The sequence below is a fragment of the Lagenorhynchus albirostris genome, chromosome 15, assembly GCF_949774975.1.
Source record: "Lagenorhynchus albirostris chromosome 15, mLagAlb1.1, whole genome shotgun sequence".
Classification (NCBI taxonomy): domain Eukaryota; kingdom Metazoa; phylum Chordata; class Mammalia; order Artiodactyla; family Delphinidae; genus Lagenorhynchus; species Lagenorhynchus albirostris.
This window is the reverse complement of record NC_083109.1, coordinates 16,610,277-16,631,237: the sequence shown is the minus strand read 5'-3', so window position 1 is coordinate 16,631,237 and position 20,961 is coordinate 16,610,277. Positions and strand designations below refer to the sequence as shown.

Here is a 20,961-nt window from a genome sequence, read left to right as displayed (position 1 = left end):
CCCGTGTCCCCTGCATTAGCAGGCAGATTCTCAACCACCGCGCCACCAGGGAAGCCCAAGAAGTGATGCTTTTTGGCGAGATGAAGGCCATGTTGTAAAAAAATAATAAATCAATGAATTATATAATTCATCGTAGAGTTCAGTGGGGTGGGAGCCTCTCTCTGTATATGTAATAATTGGAATTTAATTTAATGTATGCCCTCTGGCCCAAACTTTCAGAGTCAGTATCTCTAGAGAAATACTTCTTTCAAAAATATGAAGGGTAAAAAATTAATTTTTTCATGAAGAAACAAAGATCATCAGAATTTAAGTTTTAAACTCTCATTTTGTTGCCTTTAGGAATAACAATCCTAAGGGCATTATGATAATACTTATCAGACAAATCAGAGTGGTGAGACCGGCACTGGACTAGGAACCAGTAACTACATTCTAGGTCCCACTCCACCATGAGCCCTGGGACCTTAAGCAGGTTATTTCGGACCTTTTTCATCTTAGTTTTCTCATTAGTTTTGGGAACACTAATACCTGTGTTCTTTGTCTCACAGGATAATTGTGAGGCCTAAATGAATAGATGTAAATTTACTTGTTAAACTAAAGGCTGTAAAAAGGGCTATATATCTATCAAGACGTTAAAAAAAAACTCTTGTATTTATTATCTACCAAGCACTGTATATCACATACTTCCACATAAATCATCCTGTTTAAACCTCACCACAGCCCTGGGAGGTAGATGGTCTTATTCTCATTTTACAGATGAGGAAACTGAAATTCTTCAGGATTGTAATATGCCCAAAGAGCAAGCAATTACAGAGCTGGGACTCAAACCCAGGTCTCCTAATTCAAAGTCTACTCGTTCTTCCTTTAGTTCTGTGTTTCTTAAACTCTGAAATGTCAGGAAAGTGATTTCTTGGCGATGGGTAGCAGGAGGTGGGCAGAGGTCATCAGAAATGGCTGCCCGCTGACTGCTCCTGCCCTCAGCTGAGGACTGACTTCTCTGGGAAACCCAGGGGCTGACTAGGGTTAGCAAACGCGAGCGCCCTATGTCTAAAATACTCCCTTACATGGAAACATTAAGTGTGGAGCAATTTTGCTTAAATTTCTCCTGAAAAGTGATGTTCGCCCCCAAAACAGAAGAATTGGGGTACAGCCAGGAATTCGCTTTTCAGGTCTCACAGGACCCAACTCTGAGTGGACGGCATCTTTGACAGCCGCCAATCCTACTTAGAGTGTCGTGGGTCGAGGGAAGCAGCACTAAGAGGTGCTGCATCTGCTCCTGTCCTGTGTGGCCACTTTGCTCCTGCTAAAAGTTTCTGTCATTCCTGTTTTCTAGCTGAGGAAGCTGAAGTAAGTAAATTCTTCAAGGTTCCCACTTCGATTAATACCTGCTCAAGCCATTCTTGACGCCCACTTCAGGCTGATTCCGGAGCCTGAGCCTTTTCTACTGCTCTGTTGTTCACACTCCACCACGTGTGACACTGGGCTGGTTCCAAAGGGAAGAAGCATCAGTAGAAACCAGAGGAGGGGAGTGTTGTTAAGGCCTTTCTCTAAAACCGTGCAGTTTCATATATCTTCCAGTTGTGAGACCTGGTGAAAAACACTCTTTGTATTGTAAGGCTTTGGAAAGTAAAACACTGGACCCAGTAACATTGTACAGTAAGAAATTCTGAAAATCTAAACTTCCTGTGATTTTACATCAGATCTTATTATGTTGGAATGGGTTTCAAACCCAGACAATTAGCCCAGTTTCAAATGATATTTAATAAAATAATAGTTTGATAAAGAGCTGAAGGAATTTACATAACAAGTTTTAACCTCAAAATCTGCCAGGAAGTCATGAAAACCAGTGGTCTTGGGAGCACTCTTTTTATTTATTTTTATTTATTTATTTATTTTAACATCTTTATTGGGGTATAATTGCTTTACAGTGGTGTGTTAGTTTCTGCTTTATAACAAAGTGAATCAGCTATACATATGCATACATCCCCATATCTCCTCCCTCTTGCGTCTCCCTCTCACCCTTCCTATCCCACCCCTCTAGGTGGTCACAAAGCGCCAAGCTGATCTCCCTGGGGAGCACTCTTTTTGTGTTTCTGTCCGGACATCTAAGTCCTTGCTACTTGTCTGAACTAGGATTTTGTAGCAGGCTTCTGTGCGGAGCTAAGAATCAGCCACGGGACCTTTGGGGTTGCTGGGCCCATACTTACCTCTGTGCCGTGACCTGGGTGTATGTTCTGCCATAGTCAGCACCCTTGTTACTGCTCTCACCTTCATTCCTGTCCTATTAGAGGGTTGAAGCCTCTACAACAGCCAAATAGTGCTAGGAAGGGCATTTATTTGTTGACGCTTCTCCCTTGTTTCTTGTCTAAAAAAAAAATTTGATAATTGGGGGAATTTTCGACGCTTGGGATATAGGGAAAAGTGAGCCTGTTTGTCTTGACGTCTCATTTCCATCACGCTCAGGCATGTTTCCCCAAGTGCTGGCTCTGGAGAATGTGGAACAGTATGTTGTGGGTGACTTCAGAGACCAGTTTTTAAAACTATCACCAAGTTGGCCCTGTTAGAAGTCAAGGCTAAATGCAGTTCAAAGGGAAATTAGGAATACACAGACTCCTGGTTGCCAGCATGCATTTATTTAAACTTCAATTTATTGCTCGACTAGGTAATGGCTTCACATAGTTTGGAATTCAAAAGCATACGCAATGAACAGTCTTCCTTCTGTCTTTGCCCAGCCACTTGGTTCCCCTCCGCAGTGACAGCAGTCTTAGCAGTTTCTTGTATGTTCTTCCAGAGAGATTTTATATAGAGATGAATATGCATATGTGTATGCTCTCCTTCCCCCTTGTTTTACCCAAATGGTGCTATGTACGCTTTGTGTATACACTGTCTAGCACCTTGCTTTTCACAATTACCAGGATGTCTTGGAGGTTTTTCTGTACTTATTCATAAAGAGCTTTCTTTTGATTGTTTTTTGTTTTGTTTTTTGAAAACTGAATTTTCCATTATTTGTACTGTGGTATATTTAACCAGTCTCCTATTGATGGTTATTTAGGTTTTCCCGGTCTTTTACTGTTACCAACAGACAGCACATGTCATCATTAAGGGTTCTCAGCAGTGCTGCAGGCATGTCCTCGGCTAGGTGAGAAGGGCTGGGGTCTAGTGTCCAAGGAGGGGTTGCCTGTGCTGGGGTCACAGGTGGTTCGAACACAGGACAGGAGAGAAAGCAGAGTGTACGGCCCAGATGCTAGTGGGTGGAGAGAGGATAGATGTTGAAATGGTAGCTTGTGGACTTTCTTTTATGATTGTGTCTGTTTTCTCACTGATGTAGAAAATAAGATCATCAGCTAAAATTAAGAGATAGAAAATCATATTAGATGGTTGAAGTGACAGAAGGAAAGTGTTGCCTACGAGAATAGGAAAAGGGAATGAACTTGAGAATTTAATTGATGGCTGAGCACTCAAGATCAGTGTGTAATGAAAAGGAGACCAGTCAGCAGGGTTGTGCGTTTCTCCAGCCATATTCAGCTGTGTGCGGACCAGCATGAATCATTGCAGAGCTGGGTTTTGTCAGCGTTGGGGATTACCCAGGTGACCTTTGTCCTTCTTTCCACCGAGAGTGGCTTATTTAAGCTTTAGTTGTCAGTGATCATGAACAGTGAGATGTCTTAGCAAGAGAGTAGAAATATTGCAAATTTAGACCTGAGGTGCTGGAGACCAAACAGAGTAAATTCTTGCCCCTGCTATGCTGAAAGGAACCCTCTTGTGGCTTTCAGATTTCCGACTACATGATGCTGCCCGACACGGCCACCCTGTCCGAGCGGCTGCGAGTGTGTCTCCAGGAGGGCGATGAGAACCCTCGGGACTTCACCACGCTCTTCGACCTGTCCATCTACCAGCTGGATACCACTTCCCTCCCCAAGGTCATCAAGTCAGTACCTCGGCTCTCTCAGCTGCTCTGCACGCCATTGAATGTTCGGTTTGAAAACACTAGCCTGGGGGCGGGAGTTAGGGGCACGGCAAGTGCGGTGTGCAAAACGTGTTCTCAGACCTGTGAGGAGGTTGGCCGAGACAACTGGGAGTTTGGGGCGGGGCTCAATACAGAGGAAACTGCCAGCAGTTGTCAGTTCCTGCTGTGTTCCAGGCTCTGTATTGGACATTTAGAGAAACCAACTTGTTCTGGTTTACCCAGGACATTCCTGGTCTGAGCACAGGGAGTCCCACGTCCCAGAGACCCCCCTCAGTAAACCGAGGTGGGCAGTCACCCTGTAAGCACTCCACACTGTCCCTTCATTTAATACTTTCAGTGGTCCTCTGAGTTACCTGCCTCACTTCCAGCTGAGGAAACTGAGGTTTAGAGAGGGAAAGGATTCTCCCACGGTGGGAGCAGGGATCTCAAGCCAGGCCAGAGTGTCTTTCAGGCCAGTACTTGACTCTGTTTCATGCCGGCTTTGTTGGTGGTTTTCTGCATCCCTAACAACAGGGGCAGGGCCTAACACTTTTGAGCATCTCTGGCCTGGCACAGGATCTACATCTGGATAAACCAAAGGCTGAAGGCACAGCTACAGATGATTGTCTAACGTCCTGGCCCTGTACTTATGTTCAAGGTCATCAAGCACTCACAGAGCTCTGACTGTGCTGAGCACCGTACCTAAAGTGTATGGTTTTATGGAGGAGACAGACAAAAGCTGTGATGCAAGGTTAATCTAATGCTAAATGTGAAATGTAAAACTGGAGGCCATGGCATAGTGAGGAAAGAGAATTCGATTCTGACTGGGGTGAGCAGGGAAGGCTTTAAGAAAGAGGGGCCATTTTAGCCAGGCATTGAGGATTTCAAAAAACATTTCTGGGTGACTTGTGTCTGCTTGGCCCTCTGATGGATGGCGCACTTTAAGGGGTGAGAGGATTTCAGGAGATGGTTTGGGGTGTTGAGGGAGAACATTCTGCAGGGAGGTTGCTTTCTGAGCAAAGGCAGGATATGTCCAGGCAAGGAAGTTCATTCCTAGTTGCCATTTGAACTGCATTTAGCCTTGACTCCTAACAAGTACCGTGTTAATTTTTTTATGTACGTTGCTTTATCATGTACTAATCACAATAGTTATTATCCCTGTTTTATGTATGAGGACACTGAGGCACAGAAAAAATAAGAGTTGCTTAAGGTCACGCGGCTAGGTTTTGGTGGCACCTGAATTTGCATCCAGCCGCTCCTAACCCTGAACCTGGGAAGAAATTATCTGGAGATTTATTACTGTAGGAAGTTAGAGAGTCTCTGAAAAAGAGGACAACACTGACACCCCCAGAGCTGCCGGGGCATCTCTGTCACCCCCTCACCACCTGCAGCCTGCGGGTGGCAGCCAGGTTGTAAGTCCTGCCTGCACATTTGGCTCTTCATTTGCACTTTGGTTTTGAGCTCTGATGTTCTCCTTCTAACTCAGGGCTTTTCTTAGGATAACAAAGGTGCCATCAGGCTGCTCCACTGGCTGCTTCCAGTCCGACCGGCTTCTGCCGTTTTGACTTGCTTCTCTCCTGATGCAGGTGGGCCAGGCCATCACGACCATTCTTCAGCGTTGAATGAGGGACTGATTGGAACTGTCTGCTATTTTAGTGTCAGCAGAGTCAGGTGGTGGATGTTTCAGAGGCTTGGACGGCTCCTTTAATTGTATTTGTCTTTCATACCACAGCAAAGGGCAGGAGTTACTGGTTTACAGTTTCTGTATGGAGCTCTTAGGTATTTTTATTCGCATGTAACAACTTTTGAATGCAGTTTCTCTTTTTGAATAAAAATTGCATTTGTCATTAAATATTTATGTCAGCTGTAGGGTATTGCTCTGAAGTGACTTCATTTGTCCAGCCGGTCTTTATTGATGCCTGTGGGGTGTGAGGTAGAGACAAACAGTGTGGCGGTCCCTGCCCTCAGAGTTCATGGTGGGATGGAGAGTGAGACATGGGCGGTGAAAATGCACCACCAAAGGTCAGGCCAGAGTATTCTGGAATATAGAGCAGCCCCATTTCACAGATTTGTGTATAGCAGTGGCATTTATTCTTGCCCTTTTCCCATATTGATCATCTTTCTGAATTAGGTTTTGCTTGCTTTTAGATTAGCTTCTCCACCCATTCCCCACCGCCATCAAGTACATGTTGGCTACTAGTAGGAGGACGATTTGGGCAGGTGGTGAGCCGAGTGGAGAAAGGGAAGACTTAATGGAATTTATTTTATTACTTACACAGGGCTTCAGCACAGTCAGCTCTACCTAGGGACAGAAAATAGAATGTCATGGCTAGAATGACCAAGGCCAGGACTTGGCAACAGGGTTCTTTGTGTGTGGGTACTAGAACCTTTAGCTTAGAACTGCCTCTAATTCTGCCATCTGGGTAGACTGAGTCGTGGGGCTTCTGGTTGGCAGGGATTAGCCAGGTCTCAATTCTGACCTTGCCTTTGTTGCTTCCTAAGCACATGACCTTGGGGAGCTACTTCAACTCTATACCTCTGTTTCCTCTTCTGTAAGAGATTACACCCACTGTCCAGGGCTGTTTTGAGGATTACATTAAATAAGTGCCTCGCACAGGGTCAGGCACAGCACGTGGCATGTGGTAGATGCTCAAGAAAAGTTATTTCTCTTCTCTCCGTGGGGATCATCTGCTCATTGCTAGGATAGACGCTCCCCAAGCATCTTGGACTAGTGGAGGTGGTGACGGCATAAGCTCAGCTAGCCATCTTTCTGCGGTCATAGACCTGTCTCCTTTCTCAAAGCACCCCTACAGAGAAACAGTCATGAACTTTGTCCACACCTCTTGGCATTTGCTTGCTTAGATGAATTTTGAAAGGCCACAGATGAGCACACAATTTAAGTTGGGTGAGTGAGTATATTTTAATTTGCCTCATTCCCAGAGGAGGTCACAGAGCTTGTACAATCTATACCCTGATGCAGAAGGTCAAATTAAGGTTTGGGAGGACGGAGGCAAAGGGGAAGCCGCAATAAAAAAACTACCGTGGGGGAAGGTCAGCCCTTGACTCCATTAACTCCTTCGTGCCGTTCTCACTCCGCCACAGCTGCTCTGGCTGCCCTGCTGTTCCGTGAAAATGTCTCGCTCCCCTTTCCCTCTTCTTGCTCTGGCCTCTGCCTGGGACGCCTCTGAGGGAGACTGCCTGACCTGCCCCTCCCCTCACTCAGGGCTGCTCTGGCAAAGCCCCACTCCCTGCCCCTTCCCTGTCTCTGTCCCTCTCTCCAGATTTGCTTTTCTTCCTAATGCTTATTAATCCCTGGCATCTTGGCTTTTGTTTATTGTGTGTCTCTCTTCCGCTAGAATGTCAGTCCCATGAGGGCCTGCCTTGGTCTCTTTTTTCCCCTGCTGCCGTACTCCTGGCAGATAAAACTGCCTGGTACACAGTAGGTGTTCGGTAGATGTTTGTGGAGTGAATGAGCACACAGAAGTGCATATCCTGTGGATCTGTTCAGTCGCCAGAAGCAGACTTCAGATTTGACTCCTGTCTCTTGATGGTGAAAACAAATAAGGAGACACAGTGAGTTACAAGATTCACGGTGTCCAGTGGGTAAAAATTAAAAGCCTATTTAGGAGAAGCCCGATAGGAAACTTGAATGAACTTTCCCTTTCAGTTCTCAGTAAAGTCATGCCGTCTGTTGCAGTAGAGAAGATTCCTGAAAGGATCATTACATTACGTGTAACAATACATTTTGTGTGATTTTTATTTTTTTTGCCAAAGTGCTGAGCCTCCTGATCGTTGGAGACGAGCACCGTGAGATCAGTTAGACATGCTTTGCATCAGTGTCTCATCTTGATTCCTGCTTTTTTATCTTCTTCTTAACACAGGGCTCACGAACAGCTAAACGTGAAACATGAACCTCTCCAGCTCATCCAACCTCAGTTTGAGACGCCGCTACCAGCGCTTCAGCCAGCGGTCAGTGGGTGTGTGGGGGGCATCCTGCCGCGGAGCCCTGCTGTTTGACCCTCCCTCACCAGCTGGCCTCGTGTGGGGCTGGCTTCCTCATGGGGTCATGTTTCTCTGGCTCAAAACATGCATAGAGACCAAACCTGTTAGTATTCTACAGGGACTTCCATTTGGTGTAGTTCCCAACTGAGGAATCACGGGTGTGGACCTCTCTGGCTGTTAAACGTTTCCTGTCTTGTGGGGTTGAAGGGCATGTATGAGAACACCTGGCTGAAAAGGAGGAAGAGCTTTGTGCTAGAAAGCTTTGAGCTCTCCAGGCAACGGGCACTCAGATTCACAGCACAGTTCTAAGAGCCCAGGGGACAGTCATGTGTCTATAGGTTATTTTTCAACATTCCAGTCCAGCGTGAGCTCCACTTGCCTTCAAAATTGTCTTATCCCACCACATTCTGGAAGGTTATGAGCCAGTTGGCTTCACCTTGGTAACCTGAAAATCGGCCACAGTGGAAGTGTTTACAAAACAGGAAATGACAAATGCTACAGATGAGGCCTCTTGTTTTGAGTGATAGCTCAACATTTATCAGCACACCACTGCCTCATACCTGCAAATTCTGGCTATAAGTTCAGCACTTTCTACATTAATCTACATCTGTTTCCCCAATTTCTGTCCCTGAAGAACTCATCATCAGATGAGAAACGACTCATGCAATCAAGTGTTCAACACAAATTTGCACAAAATGCAAATAAGCCAGATAAGCCCCAAGCTGTGTGTCCTTGCATGAGTTGGTACATGCAAGGGCGCTGGTACATCAGCTTGGCGAGTTTGGCGGCGTGCTTGGAGCTGGTTCTACTGGGTTGCTTGCACTGGGCCGCCATCTTGCTTGCTGTGGCCTCATGGGTTAGGGCGGAAGGAGGTGATGGGCGCTGGGCGGCTCTTCGTCTCATTTTCCTTACATCTCATCACCGTCAGTTATGGCTTTGCATGCGCTCTTTCATGAAAGACTTTATTGCCTTTCAGGTTTTCCCTCCTAGCTTCAGGGAATTATCACCCCCTCCGCTGGAGCTGTTTGACTTAGATGAGACCTTCTCCTCTGAGAAGGCCCGGCTTGCTCAGATCACCAATAAGTGTGAGTGTGGTCAAATTCTTGTTTGTTTTCTTTTGTGAGTTTTATTAAATTGTGAATTTCTGAGATTTGCCGTGAAAGAAAGCTTAGAGTTTGTTTAGGGAGAACAGAATGTGAATGGAAGTATAAAAGCACAGTTTTTGTTTATTTCATGTGAATGGTGTGGCTTGTTTCCCTAGGGGTCAGTTAGCTCAGTGAGCTAGAACATGGTGCCAGGCAGAGGCCAGGGTCTCAGCTTTAATTCCTGTGTGTCTTTAGTTCTGACCTGTTGGGTGACCCCAGGATGAATTCTGACTCTGGCTGCCTCTTAGCAAACCTAGGCCATTGGTCACAGGAGCTGTTGAATAAAAAAATTCAGTCAGGGCCAAGAGAATTACAGAGACTTCAAATTGGAAGGGATTCTAGAGAGAGTCAAGTGTGCCCACCCTGACCCGTGGGTGAGGAAATGAGGCTCCGGGCTGCACAGCTGCAGGGTGAGTGGTGTTCCCGACTCTCAGCCCCGTGCTCCTCCTGACGTGCCCTTCCTCCAGCACAGCAGGTGGGCCTGCACAATGGATTCGGAGACAGAAAATTGAGGCAGTGACCCCACTCCTGGGAATCTAACCTAGGGAGATAAATGAAGGTACACAGATGACTACGACATTACGTATTAAAAAATAAAATACAGTTGGGAATAGCCTTAGTGTTCACTCACAGGGAAATGGTAGTAAATTGCATCACATTCAATCAGTGGGACAATATGTAGTCATTATAAAAGAGGCTTACAAAGGCCAGGGGGTGACACTGAGATTCCTAAATAAAGAAAGCAGATATAAAACTGCACTTAGAGTAGGATCCCAACTATGTGAACATCTATATGTGCTCGAAGACCAGAAAGGAATGTACAAAAATGAAAATAGTTCAATGTCAGACACCTTTACTGCATCTCTGTTCCATGCCGGGCATTGTGGTAGGTGCTAGGCAATCAGAAATTAGCAAGACCTAGTAATTAGTCCAGTGGGAATAATAGACCTGTGAAGGATCAGACCCTTTGACCATGCGTTTCTGTTTCTAGCGGTTTATCCTGTAGAAATCCTAGTAGAAATGCATGAAAGATATAGAGATATTAATTGTAGCATTCAAAAAATAGACAACAACAGTCTAATAGTCTATCAGTAGGAGAATTGGTTTAAAAAAATATGAGACAAAGTGGAATATTATACATCTGTTAAAAGAAAGATGTGGAGCATAAGCTTTGACTGGAATGTCCATGTTACACTGTTAACTGATGACAGCAACTTACAGAACTATTATAGTTTGATCCCCTGTTTTTACACATATGTAGACATGTAGACATACCTGGCAGTAATTACCCTAGGAAGTATTGGTGGGGGTAGAGCTAGAGTGAGAGAACACTTCTATCATAACTTTAAAAATGCAAATCAGAGGGGAAGAAAAGAAATTACAGTATAGTGTAAGTAGGGCAGTAATGGCTGTCCATCCTTGATACAGGACTGGGGATGGTTACACAGAGAATTATGGATGATTTTTTGTTTCTTTTATTTCCTTTCCTATAATATTGCTATAGTAAATGCTATTTAAAATACCCCTGGGACTTCCCTGGCAATACAGTGGTTAAGACTCCATGCTTCCACTGCTGGGGGCGCGGGTTTGATCCCTGGTCAGGGAACTGAGATCCTGCAAGCTGCGTGGTGCGGCCAAAAATTTTTTTTTAAATAAATAATATAAGTAAAATAAAATACGCATATGTCCTTCACATAATGATCCTTGCGGCAATCAGAGAATGGTACTTTGATTCCCCGCTGGTGGGTCCTGTTCTTTGTAACGTAGGAATGCCAGATCTGGTGATAGCGAGCCAGAACCTGGCTAGCTTTATTCTAATTAGGAGTGTCACACTTTTGTACTAATTTACAAAAACAGCACATCAGAGATCTCTACAGTTTGTCACTGTTTAAGTCCTTTGGTCACATTACCCAAGGGAGAGGTGAGTGATCTTGAGAGATGTAGGAACCTGACAGGGATACCCAAACCACAGTAAGTCTGTACTTGGGGAAGGGCAGAGTCACGGGTGAACCTAACTGCCCCAGCTGTGCTTAGGTACTGAAGAAGACCTGGAATTCTACATCAGGAAGTGTGGTGACATCCTTGGAGTCACCAATAAACTACCAAAGGACCAGCAAGATGCCAAACATATCCTCGAGCACATCTTCTTCCAAGTGGTGGAATTCAAGAAATTGAACCAGGTACAGAACCCAGAAGGCCCACTCAAGTGGGAGTCCTTCCAGTGGTGATATCATCCATAAACTGGACTTCTCGTGTTCCATGCCATTCATTCTGCGGGCATTTCACTAGCTACTAGGTGAACAAAACAGGTGATGTTCCCTGCACTTCTGGGACATATATCTAGCTGGAGGAGACAGTAAACAATAAACGTAATATATAAGTAAATCACATAGGATGCTAGGAGATGATAAGCACTATTAAAAAGTAGAGCAGGGTCAGAGGGATCAGTGTGCTGAATGTGGTGATATTAAATTAAATAGGGTGGTCAGGATAGGCCATGCTACAAAACTGACATGGGAGCAAAGACTTGAAGGTGTTGAGGGAGTTGGCCATGGAGATAGCTGGGGGACAAGTGTCCCAGGCAGAGAGAAGACCTGTGCAGAGTCCCTAAGGCTGGGCTCTGCCTGGCTTGTTTGAGGGACAGCAGTAATGCCTGTGTGGCTGGAGATAACTGAACCAAGGATGGAGCAGCAGGACGTGAGGTCAGCACCTTATGTTAGAAATCATCTTGCCCAGGGCTGAGGACCAAGAACTTAAAAATTATGCCTGGCCTTCATCTTGCGTATCCCTGGACAGGATTTCTAAAATTAAATGTCCAACCAAGGTTGGTAAATGGGCATTCATTTATATACTACTGATGAGAGAATAAGCTGGTTCCACTTTTATGGAGATATTTTTTATAATATCGTTCAGAAGCCCTAAATATATATATATATATACACCTTTGACCCAGCAATTCTAGTGCTTAGAATTTGTCTTAATAATATAATCCTGGGATTTCCCTGGTGGTCCAGTGGTTAAGACTCCACACTTCCACTGCAGGGGGCACAGATTCAATCTCTGGGCGGGGAACTAAGATCCTGCATGCCATGTGGCGTGGCCAAAATATATATACATATTCCTGAATGTGTGCAGATTTACCAGTCAGGATGCTCAGAGAAGCACTGTTTTAATTGAAGAAAAACTCTCATCAGTAGGGAACAAGTACCTAGGGTGCATCCATAAGATTAAGAATGTTTAGAAGGATGTTTACGGACTTAGGAAGACATTCATGATACAGTGAATGGGGTGGGGGGAAAGGACTATAAAACAGTATAAAGAGAATGTCCATCTTTCATACACACACACACACACACACACACGATTTTAGGTGCTGAACAGAAAGACTGATTAGGATCTGAGCCACTACTGGCGGGAGCTGGCTCTGCTGTGTACTCATACTATAATATATGCCTCGTATGTGCCGGCCTGGTGCTAGATGTCAGGGCTGTGGCGGTGAATGCTGTCGTTGCTGTCTGCCTGAGCTACGTGCAGTGAGCGAGACAGGAACATCTGGGCAATTAGAGTGCTCTGAGATCAGTACCAGGAAAGCAACTCAGAGGCAAGGTATTGGTATACTTGCTTAGCACTGAAGTGTGGGAGGGGGGCCAGGTAGATTCCCAGCAGTACTTACCTTGGTGGCAAGGCAGGGTCAGGCCCCTAAGGCCAAGGTAAGAAGTCTGGTGTGGTGTCTGCATCAGTACCTTCAAATGTATTTGCTCCCCATTCATCATGGTGGGTGGTGGGCTGTGGTCAAAGCCCTGTCCTGGTCGTGAAAACTTAATCCTCGGGCTGGATTTAGCCTTAAAGCCCAGAGATTAGCTATGTGTCCCAATGAATGATGATTTAGAATCTCTAATCAAAGTCCAAAACAACAAAGAGTTCACATTTCAGGTTTTGAACTGAAATTCTAATATTCTCTGTCTTATTCCCTCATCCAGGAACATGATATTGATACAAGTGAAACGGCATTCCAGAACAATTTCTGAGGACCAAGCCTCTTCAAGCATTTTCTGCCTCCAGATTCTCTCTTTATAAACTCTTTTTGAATTGTCCCTCAATTCTTTATCAAAATTGTCTATACAGTCTTTCTTCTATGAGCTGTGGAAGGTCTGCGCATCTTCTATAGTGCCCAGAGAGGGATAACATTTCTAACTTCTGTAAGGTATGTTCCATTTTTTAAATTAAACCTGTTTGAATCTGTATTTTTATAATTTATGCATCAGTCTTTCATTGAAGTCTTTTCTTTCGACTCCAGTTCTAGATTTGAGTCTCTTTTATCAGAAGCATAAATAACTCTCAAGCTTATGAATACTGTACAGCTTTTGGACTAGCTCAAAAGGATAGAAAACAAACTTAACCCACAGTCTGTTTGCCCCACTGTACCTAATGAAAAAGGTAAAATAGTTGATAGGTATCTTCTTTACATAGCTTACTCACTCCTTCATCTCCCAGCTGCACACAGGCACAACCATTTGGAGGCTGTTGCCTTCACCCACACTTTGTCCCTCTCCTCTGAGCTCCGGCCACTCAGTTCTATCATCGTTTTAGGTTATAATGCAGGGCAAAATGTGATCATCTGTCCCAAGGACAATGGGAGAGACTGTACCTGCTTGAATGGAGCAGTTGATGTGGAAATGCACAGCATTTGTGCATTGTGCAAATGTACTGGATACACTGGGAACCAGCTTTGGGGAAAGCCTGAAAGCCAGATAGAAGATTGCAAAACCACTGCCAGTGTGTAAGGGGTATGGTGCAATGGGAATAGCTTAGCTGGTGGGTTCTGTAAAGATAGAACTTTGGAAGGAAGGCCCTTAGGGGGAGTGTCATATAACTCCAAGAGGAAGTAACCAGAGTGCGGATTTAAGATGCTGTTGTAGGAAAGGTGGCATTCTGAAATAGATTTGGTCTGGGCGTTAGAGGTCAGGTTGGCAAGATTTTGAGCCTGACTGCCTGGGACAGTGGTGGAGTTTTTGGAAGATGGGGATTCTGAAGCATGAGCTGTTGCAGAGCATAGGAGCCAGCTGAGACAGTGGCAATACGTGCAAGTGGTAATAACCAGTAAATAGCTAGAACCTAACTAAGGCTTAGGAAAGGTGTCCAGTCTCAAGACCTGAGTTGTTCACATGGAGTTGGATAATTGAAGCCAGGAAAAATCTGTCGAGGAATTAACATTTTTGGAAGTTCATTTTTTGAAATTTGTATTGGAGTCTAGTTGCTTTACAGTGTTGTGTTAGTTTCTGCTGTACAGCCAAGTGAATAGTTATACGTATACATATATCTCCTCTTTTTTAGATTTCCTTCCCATTTGGGTCACCACAGAGCATTCAGTAGAGTTCCCTGTGCTATATAGTAGGTTCTCATTAGTTATCTATTTTATACATTTTTGGAAATTTAAAACCTTGGGGAGAAAGGCTCAAGTCACATCCTGAATTTCAAATGATTTTTTCATGTTAAGGCTCTGTAGGCTTCCATTCTCTGACACTGAAGCCCTAGTGCAGGGCTTATTCAGAGTAGCCAAGCCAGAACACAGTGTTAGGGATGGGGGAGGCCACTTTGCTCAAAGGGCAGACCTGGGGGCCAGCTGAGAACAAGCAGCTGTGGAACAGCAGGGAGTGTCATGGAAATGTATTTGGAATACATTCCAAAAATGTGCTCAACAATTACCTCCCATCCCATGTGCTCTTCTCTTACACTGTGGTTTTGGTTCTCCTGCCATTGAGAGGTGAGATCTCTGTTCCCTCCCTCTCAATCTGGCACTATGTTACTGACACTGTGACTTCTGAGGCTAGGTCATAAAAGGCTATACAGCTTCTGCCTGGTTCACTTGGGGCACTCGGAGCCTCCATACAAGTCTGCGGCCACCTGGATAGGCTACGTGGATATGCCACGTATAGATGTTCTGGCCAACAGCCAGAGGTCCCAACCTGTACGAGCATCACCTGCTAAACACGTGAATGAAGAGGACTCCAAACATGAAGTCACCCCTAGTCTGCTGAGTTGTCCTAGTTGAGTTCCCAGACATCATGGAGCAGAGACAAGCTGTCTCTGCTCTGGCCTTCCTGAATTCCTGACCCACAGAATCTATGAACATAATAAAATGGCAGTTTTAAGCCATTAATTTGGAGTAAACTGTTATGCAGCAGTAGATAACAATTTTGTTATTGAGGTAACACTGGTGTATAACATTCTGTGTTTCATGTGTACATTTCTACTCCTCTGTTTCCTACAGTGTGCTCGCCACCATAAATTTAGTTTCTATCTGTCACCACAGTTGATCCCTTTTATCCATTTTGCCCTCCCCCCTGCCTCTTCCCCTCTGGTAACCACTACTCTGTTCTTTGTATCTACGTGTTCATACCTACAATTTTATTTTTTATCTTTTTATAAATTTATTTATTTATCTTTGGCTGCGTTGGGTCTTCATTGCTGCGCGTGGGCTTTTAGTTGCAGCGAGCGAGGGCTGCTCTTTATTGTGGTGCGCGGGCTTCTCATTGCAGTGGTTTCTCTTGTTGCAAAGCATGGGCTCTAGGTGCGTGGGCTTCAGTAGTGGCACATGGGCTCAGTAGTTGTGGCTCGCAGGCTTAGTTGCTCCGCGGCATGTAGCATCTTCCTGGACCAGGGCTCAAATCCGTGTCCGCTTCATTGGCAGGCGGATTCTTAACCACTGCGCCACCAGAGAAGTCCCATACCTATAATTTTAGAAGGAACTTTTTGGATCTGAATCTAATCCAACTTCCCTTTCCAACTGGGACACAGAGGACTAGGGAAACCTAGGTCCAGAGGAGCACTGCCTGCCTGCTAACCTGGAGCTTCTCCCCCCACACTACTGACTCGAGAAGGTTCCTCAGAGGAAGCAAGGCCTGTCCTGCCATGCGTCAGCTGCCTTTTCCCCTTCGTCTATGGGTGACTGTGGCAAGGATGTATGTTTTTCCCCAACTTCTTATGAAAAACTTGAACCATACAGAAAAGTGGTAAGAATAGTACAATAAACACCAGTACCCACCACCTACTTTCAAAAGTTAACATATTGCCATGTATACTTGATGTGTGTATAATTTTTCTTACTGAACATCTGAAATTAAACTTCAGACATTATAATACTTTACCCCTTAATATACATCAGTGTATAACTACAACACACCATTATCATACCTAATATTTAATATTTATTCAGATGTCTCCCAACTGTCCCCAAAATGTTTTATAGATGTTTTTTCAAGCCAGGATCCAGTCAAGTTTCACATATTGGATTTGTCTCTTTAGTTTCTTTAAATCCAATACACAGTCTCCCTACCTCTTTCTTTGGTTCCTTTTTCTTTCCTTTTTTTTTTTTTAAATGACATTGACTTTTTGAAGAGACTAAATTAGGTGTCCCACATTCTAGATTTATCTGATGTCTATTAACTTGTCCCTTTATCTCCTTTATTTCCTGCATACTGGAAGTTAGACATAAAAGGCTAGCTTTGAATTAAACATTTTTGGCAAGAATATTTCATAGGTGATGCTATGTATAATGTCAGATTGGTCCAGTATTAGTGAAGTTAAGTCTAAACAATTGGTTAAGATAACGAGCAGGGCTGTTTTTAAATTCAAACATGAGCCCTTTATCCCAAATGCTGTTCACCTATGTGCACATACTTTTTCTAAACCACTTGAGATGCAAAAGTTAATTGACTCGAACAAGTGTTTCAACTTCACTCTTTAAAAAAAAAAACACACACATACACACAAAACAACAATAAAGTGGTAGTACCAGTCCTAGCAGGTAGCAGCGAAAAAAAAATTGTTGGAGACTTTGTTGAACTCAAAAAATCTCTCATCAGAGAAATGTTGGTATCAAAACGAAGAGGAGGGGGCTTCCCTGGTGGTGCAGTGGTTAAGAATCCTCCTGCCAATGCAAGGGACACGGGTTCGATCCCTGGCACGGGAAGATCCCACATGCCGTGAAGCAACTAAGCCCGTGTGCCACAACTACTGAGCCCACGTGCCACAACTACTGAAGGCTGCGCACCTAGAGCCCGTGCTCCGCAACGAGAAGCCACGACAATGAGAAGCCTCCACTCACCACAACTAGAGAAAGCCCGCGCTCAGCAATGAAGACCCAACACAGCCATAAATAAATAAATAAATGTATTTATTTATTTAAAAGAAAAACGAAGAGGAGGGACTTCCCTGGTGGCCCAGTGGTAGAGAATCCACCTTGCAATGCAGGGGACGCAAGTTCGATCCCTGGCCTGGGGAACTACGATCCCACATGCCGCAGGGCAACTAAGCCCACGGGCCACAACTACTGAGCTCTCACACCTCAACTAGAGAGTCCGCGTGCCACAAACTACAGAGCCCACGCTCTCTGGAGCCTGCACGCCACAACTAGAGAGAAAACCCGCACTTCCCAACTAGAACGAAGCCTGCGGGCCGCAACGAAGAGCCAGTGTGCCACAACTAAGACCCTATAACAGCCAAAAATAAATAATAAGTAAATAAATATTAAAGAAAAAAAAAGGGCTTCCCTGGTGGCGCAGTGGTTGAGAGTCCGGCTGCCGATGCAGGGGGCGCGGGTTCGTGCCCCGGTCCAGGAAGATCGCACATGCCGCGGAGCAGATGGGCCCGTGAGCCATGGCCGCTGAGCCTGCCCGCCTGGAGCCTGTGCTCCGCAACGGGAGAGGCCGCAACAGTGAGAGGCCCGCGTGCCGCAAAAAAACAAAAAAACAAAAAAAAAACGAAGAGGTAATAACAATGAGAGAGATGTATGGGTGACAAAGGGTCTCTCCTCCCCCAAGAGCACGGAGGAAAACTTGAAGTATCTTATGATAGATCATAGATCCATTGTGTGGCTTTTGCTAAGTTACTTCTTATTCATAAAATCATATGTGAGACGTTTTCAAACTCTCCCGTAAAAGGTCCTAGAGCGCTACGTATGCCTTAAGGAAATTTAAATTTTAATTTAAAAAATTTTAGGTAATACGTAAGCACGGGGCTGAAGGATGCTGAAAGAGAATTTCACCCTCTTTAGCCATTCAGTTCCTCTTTCTGCAACCAATGTTATTAATTTCTTCCGCTGCCTTCAAGAGACAGGAAGAAACATATACTTTAAAAAGAGTAATAAATCTTGCTTATACCAAATTTTAACACGAAGCCCACTAATGATTCATCCTAGGGTTGCGCTCCTGCAGCTCACAATGCGAGAGAGAAATTAACCTCGTAAGAGTTGCTGACGGTGACAAATAGCGTGAAGGAAACTTGCAGTGTCAGGGGCTTGTGCAGGGCTTGATGAGCCACACGGCGAGTCAGGGACGGCTTGAGGTTGAAGGGGGTCAACCGGGCTCCGGGCCGTGACCGCCATAGTGTCGGAGGCCGGCGACATACCTGCCCTGCTCCCTCTCCTCCCCCGGGCCTTTCACCCGTCCTCTCACGATCAGGATCCCAGGTAGTATGGCTCAGAGGGCGCGGGGCCGGCGGGGGTCACCGGGCGAGACCGCGTCGCGGGGAAAGTCTGCGGGAGCTCCACAGCCCAGCAGCCGGGATCCAACCTAACCCCAAACCCGCGCCCTATAGTGACGTCAGGCGGTGCGCCTCCCGCGATGCCTCGCGCGGAGCCGGAGCCGGAGCGCGCGCCTGGAAGTGGGCCGGCTCTGGGCGGAGGCGCGGGCCCCGCGGTCAGACGGCCTGGGATCTTCGGCCTTTATTCACTAGTTGGACCCCTCGAAACAGGTCACGTCTCTTGTCCCTGCTCACTGTGGGCGGCGAGAGACTGCCAGGTGAACTCCAAGGCCTGATTTTCCCTCTCCATCTTCACAGAGGTGGGTGTTGTTACCTTCAAGTGCGGCCGCGGGGCCTGGCCGGGCTGGGCCGTGCAGGTGGTTTCCACCCGCCTCTGGACTAGGCCTTGGTGTCCGTCGTTCGTTCCCTCCCTGAATTTGTGCCCTAGCTCCTTAATCCGCGACTCCTTCCAGCTTGATTGCTGAAGTGCAGGTGGCCATGTTACAAAAGGAAGAACTAAATGTTTGTGAAAGCTGATGCCCCAGAAGGCCCAGGATAAGAAGTCAGAGGTGTGGGCTGGACGTGGTGTGTGTATTAAAGCAGTCCAGGATCCTGGCTCTTCTCTTGGAGTCTCATACCCCTCATCAGGAATGCAAGAGATTTGCATTAGTTCCCCGATTGACCAGGGATGGAACCCGTCCCCCATGAAGTGGGAGTGCGGAGTCCTAACCACTGGACCGCCAGGGAATTCCCAGAAGGTTTCTAAGAGACCAAATTCTCACCCTTTGCGATTGCATAAATGAGGACACAGCTGGGGCGGGCATGAGTCTGGACAAGCCCACGCAGGGTTGATTGCCCTGTTCTGTGGTCAATGACCCCACACTTCTCCCAGTGATTGAAGAGGGACCCCTAGAGTCATGCAAATGGAACATATCCATCACTCCCCCGAAACGTCCTCGTGTCCCTTTGTCATCCCTTCTCTACAACCATTGTCACTTTAGATTGGTTCTGTCACTAGATTGGTTTGCAATTTCTGGAGTCATGTGTAAATGGAATCACAAAGTGTGTACTCTTTGTCTTCTTTCAGCCTAATTATTTTGAGATTCACATTGTATAAGTAATTCCTTTTTATTGTCAGAGTGGATATATTTGTTTTATATCTATAATTTGTTTATCCAGTTACCTGTTGATGGACATTTGGGGTGTTTCCAGTTAGGGGCTATTACAAATAAAAGTATCTAAAAGGCTCTGTGTGAACATGTGCATTCATTTTTCTTGGCTCCATATGGCTGGGTCATATGGTAGGTGTATATGTTTTTAAGAAACTGCTGAGCTGTTTCCAAAGTGGTTGTACACTTTCACATTCCACCAGCAGTATTGGAGAAGTCTGATTACTCCCCATCTTCAACATTTGACATGATTAGTCTTTTTAGTCAGTGATTGTAATAGGTGTGTAAATCTCATTGCGGTTTTAAATTTGCAATTCCCAAATGAAATAGTATTGAGCATCTTTTCGTGTGCTTTGCCACTAGATATATTTTGAAGGTAGAGTTTGAGGGTAGAGCCAATAGGATTTGCAGATGGGTCAGATGATGTGAGAGAAGAATCAAAAATGACTTCAACTCAACTCTACTCAGTGCTCTGTGGTGACCTAAATGGGAAGGAAATCTAAAAAGAGTGGATATATGCATAACTGATTCACTTTGCTGTACAGCAGAAACTATACTCCAATAAAAATTTTTTTTTTAAGTCAAAAAAAAAAAAGTGACTTCAACTCTGGGCAGTCTGAGTACTTCCTAATATTTCTCTCCTTGATATGCACTGGCTTTTCCCTCTGGCCGCCTTGCAAATTCCTAAGTCACCCAGCTTTGAAGAGCCTTCAGTGACCCCTTTGGTTGATAACCACAGCCCCTGCCTTTATCTTCGCCCTGATAGATCTAATTTTCTGTTTACCCATTGTCTCTCCTATCACCTGGTGAGGTTCTAGAGCATATGGATGTTGGATTGTCTCCTGATGACTAGCTCCTGGTGCAGCCCAACCTCAATCATTTCGACATATTTTCACAAACTGTCCTCTCAATTTACATTTCAAAGGATGGGTGCTTTGCTTCAAGCCACCTGCCCCCTAGCTGTGTGATCATGGCAACTTAACACCTGTGTACCTCAGTTTCCTTATCTTTAGAATGAGGAGCTTACTGATTGACACCTGCCTCTCATAGTGATGAGCATTAAATGGAAAATGAAGGCAAAGCTCTTAGTATGGTGCCTGGCCCATGGTGTCTTCCCCAGTAAAATCCAGCTATTATTTTCTGACCTGAATGTTTTGCAGGTCCTTTGCTGGAACTCAAA

The 20,961-nt window shown here is 45.3% G+C and overlaps 2 protein-coding genes and 1 long non-coding RNA gene across 6 annotated transcripts in view; 2 read left to right on the top strand and 1 right to left on the bottom strand.

The window, feature by feature from the left end:
• The window catches only part of IFT52 (intraflagellar transport 52), a 32,861-nt gene extending 19,518 nt beyond the window's left edge, over positions 1–13,343 (top strand). For 3 of the 4 annotated variants that reach the window (XM_060124862.1, XM_060124864.1, XM_060124865.1), the window contains 5 exons: positions 3,771–3,925; positions 7,825–7,912; positions 8,922–9,030; positions 11,125–11,270; positions 13,071–13,343. In XM_060124862.1, coding sequence (XP_059980845.1) covers positions 3,771–3,925; positions 7,825–7,912; positions 8,922–9,030; positions 11,125–11,270; positions 13,071–13,118 — 546 coding nt within the window. In that variant the 3' untranslated portion in view covers positions 13,119–13,343. The remainder of the gene's footprint in view (positions 1–3,770; positions 3,926–7,824; positions 7,913–8,921; positions 9,031–11,124; positions 11,271–13,070) is intronic. The other variant, XM_060124863.1, reaches the window with a different exon arrangement.
• LOC132506331 (uncharacterized) lies at positions 9,152–18,671 on the bottom strand. Its single transcript, XR_009535785.1, has 2 exons — positions 18,499–18,671; positions 9,152–9,631 (listed from the first exon to the last, which is right to left on the bottom strand). It is a non-coding gene; the product is annotated as an uncharacterized LOC132506331 (long non-coding RNA).
• Positions 18,672–18,791: 120 nt separating this feature from the next.
• MYBL2 (MYB proto-oncogene like 2) overlaps positions 18,792–20,961 on the top strand; it is a 33,927-nt gene continuing 31,757 nt past the window's right edge. Inside the window, exon 1 of the mRNA XM_060124861.1 lies at positions 18,792–18,932. The gene's annotated coding sequence lies outside the window, so the exon portion shown is untranslated. The remainder of the gene's footprint in view (positions 18,933–20,961) is intronic.